Source organism: Cupressus sempervirens, chromosome 8, assembly GCF_028749045.1.
Source record: "Cupressus sempervirens isolate cs-2001-9-10 chromosome 8, ASM2874904v1, whole genome shotgun sequence".
Taxonomy (NCBI): domain Eukaryota; kingdom Viridiplantae; phylum Streptophyta; class Pinopsida; order Cupressales; family Cupressaceae; genus Cupressus; species Cupressus sempervirens.
The window spans coordinates 529,903,481-529,913,701 of record NC_143125.1 but is presented as its reverse complement, the minus strand read 5'-3'; the positions used below and the strand labels follow the sequence as shown (position 1 = coordinate 529,913,701).

Here is a 10,221-nt window from a genome sequence, read left to right as displayed (position 1 = left end):
AAATCATAATCAATGCAAATCATAATAATGTAAGAATCATAATCAAAGTGATAATATTAGTGTAAGTACTTCGATTAAACCATATTCTCATAACATAATATGAAATATGATCTATAACATGATACTAAGTAGAGATCTAAACAAATAAATGCAAATATCAACTCATATAATAGTGTTATTAGGGAGGGCGTCACAATATAGATACGATCAAAATGCTACTAACAACATAATCTAACATATAAATCAACACTATTATAATAGTTAGAATCGGGTGCAGTAGTCAGATGCATCATGCTATGCAACCACTATTCATATCTCATGGGTACTCACAAGATAACATTGTGATACTAAACAAATCTATGTAATCACCGACACATATCTCAGTGAAACCATCAAACACATCATAAGTCTCATAAGCTAGACATAAAACATAACTAGTCTATTGATGAAACAACACAATCCCATAGGTGTAGACACTCATGGGTCCCAACATGATCACTCAATAGGCATGAACATCAAGGTCACATCCATTAGAATGACATGTAGAACACAAACAAGAGACAAAGTATTGTAAGGCCTTAAGAGACCATGAAATAGCCCAAAACTACAGGCTCCATTTTCTAGAATTGTCTCTCAATGATTTCTTTTTGGCTATGAGGATTAATAAAAAAATTAAACCCTTATGCAACATTTGAAAGCATGAAAACTGAAACCCTAATTATTTTCTCCAAACATTATACAATCACTTATTCATAAGATTACAAGAAGGAACCCTAGTTAGTTTATGTACTGTTAAAAATATAGAATAGTTCTTCAATATAGACTTTTCTATTCTATTGCTATGACCATCTGTACATTAAGTAGAGAGAACCTTACCTCCACTTTCTCCCTTTGTTGCTTAGTTGGGTCCCGTCGTAGGCTATTTGTAGAATCATATTCCATATGGTAGAGAGTCGTATCCTCTACAATGTCTTTGAAGGACCTAGTTTAACCTCCACCATCGTCAACTTCTACAAATTAGAAACACAAAGAAGAATTAATACTACAATAAATGTTATACATAGACAACCTTCCACCAATAAAGAAGGCCTCCTTGAGATCTCTACAAGCCTAATTGTAAAGCACTCAATCTAAACTTATTCCTATAAAATTTAATTCTTTAACATATTTTTGGTTCTACCATATTTCCTTGGTTTTTACATTTATAATTTAATTTATGTTAAAATTTTTAAATGAAAAATAAATTAGCATATCCTTCAAAAGAAAAACCACTACCTTAAAAAAAGGAATAAATTTAATTTACCGAACGTCGACATCCAATCGTTCTTTGAACCGCGTAATAAACAGGAGCTGAAATAATTTAGATTCTTCGTCGGTTTGCATAGTTGCAGAAACTTCAGACCGGACTATGGGCTTGCAAGCGCTCCATTTGACTGGAGTCACTCCTCCTGTGGTTTCCTCTTTTTGCAAACAGTTAAAACGAGCTAAAGGATGGCCTATGCCATCCTCAACATTCATGCAGAATCCTGGGAACCGAAAATACATTGTAGCCATCAAAGCAAAGTCAAGCCTCGGCATGGAGAAATGGGTGGAAGTCAATCAATCAGTTGTGGCAAACGCTGTCGTGGTGGCGGCGTTGAGTCTCTCCATTTCTCTTTGCGGTACACTCTCCTTTCTTACATTGCCCAAGTGCATTAATTTAAGCTGCGCGGTAGAGAGTCATGGTAGGGATTTTCCTCTTTTTGTGACTACTGGTCTAGAATAAATTTATGGTTTCTAGCCTCAACTAATTTGTACTAGATAATGCATAGAAACCATCTTTTTGAGCTTGTAGAGATAACCCTATAGGGTGATTACTCTTATTTTGAAGAAGCCGGGACAATGGTGAATGCAAATCTGTTTTTTTTTTCAATTGAGTCAGGATATATAAAAATGGGCGAAATCCTGCCAGCTGCAACAAACAATATCCTACAAGTCACACCTCACAGCCCTTAAACTTGAGGCCTATGTCTTTGGCGGTACTATTGTCAAGTAACAGCAACAATATTTTTCAAGCAGCGAAGGCTACACATTTTCATGGTTCCTCACATTTCAGGGGTCATAGTAAGCCCTTCTTCCAGATTGGGTATTTGTTACACCCTTTCTACTCTGTTCTCATTATGCGGATATAGCCAAGTCTTGCGTGGTCTTATTGCTAACTAGCAACACGTCTGAGAACTTTCCACTACAATGATCTTGTCCTTCTGCCCAAGCTATTGAATTGAGACCCGCTCATTTTCCTTCTTTGTAATCTTTCACAGATTTATCCAGGTGATTGGCCTCTTTCACAAGCTCTTCAACCTTAAGTGCCTATCACTCATATCTTTAAAGTATGGCTTGCATTGCCCTTTGGAATTGTAAGGAAGCTAAGATTGAATAACACTTAAAATAACTTCCTACACTAAACTTTGAGGGGGAGAATAAGCAAAACTTTTAAAATTTGAGTTAGTTGTTATATAAATAATGTAAAAACACATTTCAAAGCAGAAATAAGTAATAAAATTTTACATGGTGATTTATGTAGGAAAACGAAGACAATTTTGAATTTCCCTCTTTAAAACAACTCAATGTATTATTAAGTCTTCTTCAAAGTTGCATTGTATTTGAACAAGTCCTGTAAAAATCCCTAAAGTATCACTAAAAGATCATGTACTCTTCCTCATACACATTTTGTCAAATACTTTGTATGCTTACTTAGGTTACAAGGTCTTCTTTTGCAATTTTGGTATATTTGACATATATTCATAAATGAACGACAAGTTTAAATTGTGATTATGAAATCTGCAAGTATAATTTCGAAAATAAAGTTATTCAAACAATCCAAATCTGACCTTGTTTGTTGTCACGAAAGGCTGCCATACGGTATAAATGTCTGAGAATAATTTTGAACATAAATCTGAATATAGACATCTCTAAATCTGTGGATCTGTCATCAGCCACAGTGCTCCAGAAATTTCATCATTCATATACCAGGCATTACTGGTACTCTCGGATTTCACTCATAGTTTGCAAACCAAAATAAGTCTTGCCATTTAACTGGGACCATTTGGACCTCTTGTAAGCTAGGGCAGAACAGTAGGTAAATCTATGCTGATTTTTGCACCTTTAAATAGATTTTTGAACATAACCAATGACTATTCTAAATCTGTACTTCTTCACACATCAATATCTCCAGCCGGGCACCTTAAACTCATTCAATTATTTGTAATAATACTAAATGAGAACATTATGGAATCTGGAACTGATTATATCTGTTTGCACCATCATTTGGAAATTCGTTTTTCAGTGGTACCACACATCTTGCACCTAGCAGTGAAATACCCAATAATTTATATAATGGAGTGGCTAGGGTTTGGTCTATGAATCCTGTATGAAATGACTGCAACTCTCCTGAAAACATCCAGATTCCTTCACTCCAGGTTTGCGGATTGCACTCCTTTCTCAATGTCTGCAATAAGATAAAAATGGCGGCAGGTACTGTAGTTGTACTGTAGCTGTACTGCATTGGGTACTGTGGCTTTTAACCCTTTTGCCTTCCCTCTAAATATGCAAAAATAATATTTGTTTCTGCCTGAAACCCATATTTGCCTTTTTTAAAAGACTTCTAGAATCTTCACAATTTGACCACTGAAGTGCAACTGTGAATCCTAATGCGAATTCTCCATGTTTTGAGGCTTAAGCTGAGTTTTCATCCGACCAACCGATATACCCAAGGGTTTTCCTCCTAAGGCTTGTCAAACCTGGACAATAAGCTCTCTGAAATTCTCTCAAAGAAATATCAAATCCAAGATGTCCGAATGACTTGTTCTAATCTCTTTTTAAAGGTTCAGTTGGAACTTCCAGAAAGATATGATTTAATCTCCTTAAAGCTTCTAGAAGATACCTTCAAAAAAATGGTTTTTAATATTTAATTTATTTTTCGACATAAGTCACTTTAAAATATTTAATAAAGTGATTTTATAAAATTTAGTTTACTTTTTACTTAAGTCACTTCAATTAAACTAATTAAAATGAAGTTATCCTTAGGATTTAATTTTATTCAAACAAGCCAATAGTGGCATGTTGTGATGGTTAAGTTGTGTTGTTTTGGCCATCAAGGTTCAAATCCCATTGGGGTCAAGGTCCCCTATTTGTGGCCTCACCGGTTCATAGTGTTGTGCTCCATTTTGCCATCATAAAATGGAGATAACAGTATGAAACTTTTTCAATTAAGTTTTGCATACCTCTGAGATAATTCACTATTTAATTGGACAACATCGATGACTCAGTCGTTCCCAATTCGCATAGTGAATCCTTTTATTGAAGGCTTTCGTCAAGTCCTTTTTGTTTTTCAATTTTAGTGCGGTTTACTGGAAGCACTTGAGGCTATGCGCGGTTAAGGGAAGGTAGTACAAGATGAATAGGGCACATGGTTAAAAGTGCTCAAGAAGATTCGCTATACAAGTCAAGTTATAGACATTTTTCTAGGTACAAGTTTTAACAAGCATAACGTAGGAGATGATAGAGTAAAGACATTTTGGTTAAGGGATTGTTTTGGTGTAAGCCTATGCTTGATTTTTGAAGCTTTCAAAGTCCCTTTCTGCGTTTTTCAGTGTTTGTTTAGTTTGCTTTAATCTTTTCGTTTTGTTCAATCTCTTGCTTTCGGTATATCTTAGGGCTTAATCAGACGTGTTTGTCAAAAGATATGATCATTTAAGTGCCCAAAAAGTGCTCTCCAAGCTCAACTGCATATTTAAAAAAATGGATGTTGTATTTTAAAGTTGAGCTGCCCTTTTTTGAAAAATATAACTTAAATTCACTTTATGATATGTTTTTAAGTTACTTTATGACTTACATTATAGTGCACTTTATGCTATTTTTTTAAAGTTACTTCATCACTTTTGATTTATCACTTTAGTGATTATAGTGCTTATATAGTCTAATTTAATATTGAGATTTACTTTAATATTTTGTTTAAAATATTTAAGTTAAATGTTACTTTTAATAAAATATTTACACATAATATGTAAATTATATAATGTAAATATTCTATGTGACCCATTTAAGTAATATTTGCTCAATAATCAATTAAACATGTGCTAATTTGAAAACATAAGTTAAGCAACTCAATAACATGTCTTTTTTGAAATGTGTCACATGCAAATGCATCTAGAGAATGCAATTTTCTTCTTGCATGCAAATGCAAATGACCAAAATATGCAAATGCATTCCTAGAGTGCGATTTTGGCTTGTCCAACCCAAATGCATGATAAGTCGAGACATATTTTAAAACATGCAAACACATCTGGAGAGTGCAATTTTGCTCTTGAAGAGAGATGTTTGACTTAGGCAAATGAAAAAGCATATTTTAAAACATGCGTTTGCATGTCAAGAGTACGATTTGCATGAAAACCACCTTTTTCAGCCTAGGCATTACATGTTGTGAGCCTTCTAGAGTGTGATTTGCACTATAAACTCACTTTGCATATGCATTTGCCTCATGTGTTTCACCTTGGAGAGTCCGATTATTCTCATAAAGAGAAAACGTTGGATTTGAAGGCAAAAATAAAACATGTTATTGTTTCCCAAGAGTGCAAATTTTCATTAAGAGCATGCATTCTTTCAAAACGTTACATGCAATGGCAACTCTAGAGTTTGAATTGCACCAGAAGTCGCAAATGCATGTAGAATTGTAGGGCGACGTTGGGGCCTCCTGTCTTTGGCTTTTGAGTTCATGTAAATGCTTCTAGAGTCCACATTTTTCCTCTTTGAAGCCAAAAACGTTTCATGCAAATGCATTTCTAGGGCACGATTTGCACCAAAAATGCCCAGTACATGCTAATCCATTAAAAACATTTGCATTTGAATGACTTTGGCAACCACATTTTGCTTCTTGAAGCAAAAACAGCCATGTTATTGGGCCTTCTATGTCCAATTTACATAAAAAATGTTCAAAGGAAGAAGGTTGCAATAACTTCTTGCTCATTCTGCACATGCGTTTGCCCTTGGAGACCACGATTTGCATAAAAACTTTGAATTTTTCAAAGGCTCTTGGTTGTTGCATGCGTTTGGATTTGGAGAACCCGAGTTTGGAGAAGACTTGCTCATCCAAGCTTCTCTTTCCTCCATTTTTTTCTTATGAGCTCCAAGTAAGTATAATGATTCAACTTTGTTTGTATTTCTTACTTGTTTTGCTAAAATATTGCATTCTTTGGCTCATTTTTGTCCATTTGTTCAAATGCAGCCATTGTTTTTTTCATTTTGTCTTTAAATAAGTTTGAAATCTTCTTATTGCAAATGCAACAGTCTTTCAATTCCAAAAATGAAATTGCATGTAAGGGTAAATTTTGAAGTTCATCATGTTTGAGTCAAAAGCAAGAGGTAAGTTTTTGTTTAGTTTTTAGTTTTTCTTTCTTGATTTTTGCTTCTTTTGATTTTTTTTGGAGAAAGTTTAGGATTTTGACCCAATAATGCAAGTGCATATACATGCTTTCATCTTCCATGCCAATCCACACTTCATCCATTTTCTAAAACTCCATCCTTCGAACCCAATTACATATTTATCTCAAGTAAAGATGATGCATTTTTACTACATGTAATTACCTCTAGAGAACCCAATTTTGGTAAAAGGCCACACTTTTAAATACCAAAGTTGTTGTTTTGCACATATCTATATGCATCCAACTTGCATTCTTGGCCATTCAAAAAAAAGCCCCATCCTCCCACATGCAATCCATCATTCTAAGTTCGATTTTGGTCCTTTTTGTCCAAATACATGCTGTTCCGAACATTTCCAGCTTGCCAAAGTGTTCAATAAGTATCTAATCCATATTTCTAATATTCATCCCTCATAGATCTTGTTGGTGTTTTGAAACGCTACAAGTTTCAAATTACCCCTATGAGAACAGGATATATCTAGGGGCAGCTACTTCTCATCCTTAACATATCATTTCAGACATCGGGCCAACTATAAGGCTAGACCCTTCTTCTACTTCAGGCTTTACAAAATTTAGGTGGGTGGACCTCAGATTCAATTTATATGGTACTAGTGCTAAACATATTCTTGAATCTATTAACAACAGATTTAATCTTTATTTCTCCTAATGACTCATGCAATAACATAAATCTGCAGTAGCTAAATGCAAGACGGTGCAATTCATAAGCTGAGTGAGGGTTAGACTTTGAATAGCTTTCAACAAGGGAAAAGATGATTTAATATGTTGATAACAGCAAGACCTTATGAGCAACACAACTGAATGATCCTGCAACTGATCAGTGCCTTATCTATTGGGTAAGTACATGAATTATAACTATACATCTTTTGGAAATCTTTGACATAACTCCTACATCAAGATCTCTGATCTATCTTTAACCTTGTGAATAGACATCTGCATCAAAATGAATCTCATACTCAACCTCTCCCACCACGAAGTCTGCAAACCTTGTGATAAATATCAAGCAATTACATGGCTCTTTGTTCCACAAGCAAAATACTTTAACCACATGCATTTTTAAACAAAATGCAACCTAATTTATGCCCTTTGTTCACAAATCAAAAGAAATTACAAACCCATGAATAGGAGACAAGATTCAAAATGAATGTAAACCCTTTGCTGTGTTTTATTCATTTTCCTTGAAAACAAATACATGAAAGATGTATAGAAATGACTCACAAATCACCTAACAAATGAGAACTTTCTGTATAAAACTTAATGCTGCTCATTACAAGAGAAATTGCTGAAGGGAATGGTATCACAACAGTGAGTAGTTTTTCTCTCAAAACTGGAACCAATGGTCTCATAGTGAAAAACTGGAACCTCTACAAAGAATGAGAAAGAGAATGATATGGAGGAGAGCGAATTCCTAGATCTATTGTGCATCTGACATGTGTCCACGTGGAAATCATTTCCTAGAAATGACAAAGCATCTCTCTAATTTCTCTCTGCAACTGCATATCAAATCCTCAATCATTTTGGCCTCCAAAAGCATAAAACATCTTAGATATTTGATTGAAAAAACATAACTGATTTTGATGCCAGATTTGAAATCAAGGCAAAGGTAAAAATTCAGTTAAATGGTCTCTAGAGGCACAATAAACTTATCAGAATCAATTTTCTCCATATTCAAGCTTCAACAAGCTTTTATATCTGCCTCCTAACCAATTTTGATGCTTAATGGTGAAATCTGCCCGTTCTGCTGAGAATGCCCCGAAAAATACAAATCTACTTATAGAGTGAATTGGTGAATATTTGTGCAAAAATTGACCTTATATTTGGAAAATTCATCTCGTCTCGGTTCCAACCATATATTGGAGTGCCTATTTCGGACAAAAAATGCCCCTTTGGTAGCCATTTGAATATCAGGCTCCTTCTATAGCCTTGCAAAGCATTATTGCAAAAAAATTTGACCTTTTCAAAAGTTAAAAACTATATAATAATGCAAAATTTATTTTAAAGGGAACCTGTACGTTCAGAAGAGGAAACAATATAATAAAATATTGAAATTTTCACCTTTGAAAATTTCCCCCCATTTTCCTTCTGGGTCAAACCTGGTTGACCGGCCCTGCCACATATCGAGTTCTGATTGGCTGAATCTTGCACAGCTGTTTGACATTTGCCACGTGGCGGCCACATGTTTGCAACGTGTCACTTGCTGATTGGGTCACCATGTTGCTTGCTGAGTTAGCTTCGTGCCACGTCATCGCGACATAGTGACCACGTGGCACATGTCACCTACACCACCTTAGCGCCCAGTCACCTGTCCACCTCAGCTTCGCCACATCAGCGCCATGTGTCACTTGCTGGTTAGGTCGAGCAACTTCCCTTTGGTGACATAGCGACCATCGTTGGATCTGCCACGTGTCGCCATCTTGTGCATTGTTGAAATCTGTGCCACATCACTTGGTTGCCACATCATTGTGCCAAGTCATTAGTCTGAGCGGGCCCCATGATCTCACCAGTGTTTGAGTTTTCTGGCAGGTTGCCATGTTGCTTGCCAGAAAACCTCCCGTTTTTTGGTGACAACATAGCGACCCTCGGATTTTGGCAACCTTTTTCGTCATCTCTTGTCATGCTGACATCATCATCTTCAGTTGCGTGTTTTCAGTCAAAATTGTAGTTTTCGTCCAGCCAGGGTCCACCACATGAGCTGTCTTGGGCTTTAAAAGCCGTGTCTTATTACACACTATGCTATTGAGCGCTTTTGTATTTAAGAATATAAAATTCCCCTACAGAAGCAATGTGGGATAATTGTTTTTATGCCCTCTTTCGCTTATCTGCTTGGTCCGTTTCATCCTCTGTCAAAAAATATGCTTTGCATTGTGGCTGCTAGGATTCGAGCCCAGGTCTCCACGGCCACAACGTTGAATTCTCACCACTAACTACAGCCACAATTAAAGTGCTTCAACTTGGGTTACAAAGAGCCGAATCACAGGGCTTAAAGTTTTTGTATTGCTTTCCTGCAACAACAATTTTGTTAGGGCCGGACCGCATAGTGTTTTTGAAAAAACTTAAAGAAGAGATGTTTATAATGCTCACAATCCTTTAAATTGGCTGGTTAACACTTGACAACCACAAGTTTGAACATTCTACATCAAATTATGCAAAGATTTGTTATTTGAGCTAGTTATTCCCCATGTATCATTGAAGAGTTACAAAATGCTTTGAATATCTTCTTGTGGCGCAGATAGAGTGGAACTTGTTTATAGCCTTGGATATTTCTCATCGTATACTTTTGTAATCCATACCTTTGTTAAGAATCCATTGCAATAGTAGTGCAATCAGAAAGTGAAGAAGCTCCAATTTGGCCTTATGGAAGTTACATTGGGGTGCAATTCTGCCTTGTGTGGGGATTGCCTTTTGTGGTCTGCGGCTTCCTTACCTTTACCTGTGGCTACTTTCTAACGCTCTCTGCTGATGGACGCCTCTCTTTATGCAGCGGTTTCCGCAAGACACTGCCCCTTGCTGCTTCCCCTTAGTCTTCCCAGTCCATGTGGGCATCTTATTCCCCATTTGCTGCCGATACTTTTTGAGCAGCCTTGGATGCTGCTTCCTTTTAAAACTCTTGGGCGGTCTTGGCAGTGGTGTTTCAAAGAGAAAGACCCTTTAACTTGCACATTCATATTGACAAGGTGTGGAACTAGGGAGAGGAGCACAATGTAAAGGTCTCAACGTAGGGTATTAGTCATAGAACATTGCTCCTCCA

The 10,221-nt window shown here is 36.2% G+C and overlaps 1 protein-coding gene across 1 annotated transcript in view; it reads left to right on the top strand.

Annotated features, from left to right (window-relative positions):
• The first annotated feature begins 1,230 nt into the window (after positions 1–1,230).
• LOC149543529 (thylakoid lumen 15.0 kDa protein) overlaps positions 1,231–10,221 on the top strand; it is a 111,792-nt gene continuing 102,801 nt past the window's right edge. Inside the window, exon 1 of the mRNA XM_089798322.1 lies at positions 1,231–1,661. Within this exon, the coding sequence (XP_089654448.1) occupies positions 1,409–1,661 (253 nt within the window). The 5' untranslated portion in view covers positions 1,231–1,408. The remainder of the gene's footprint in view (positions 1,662–10,221) is intronic.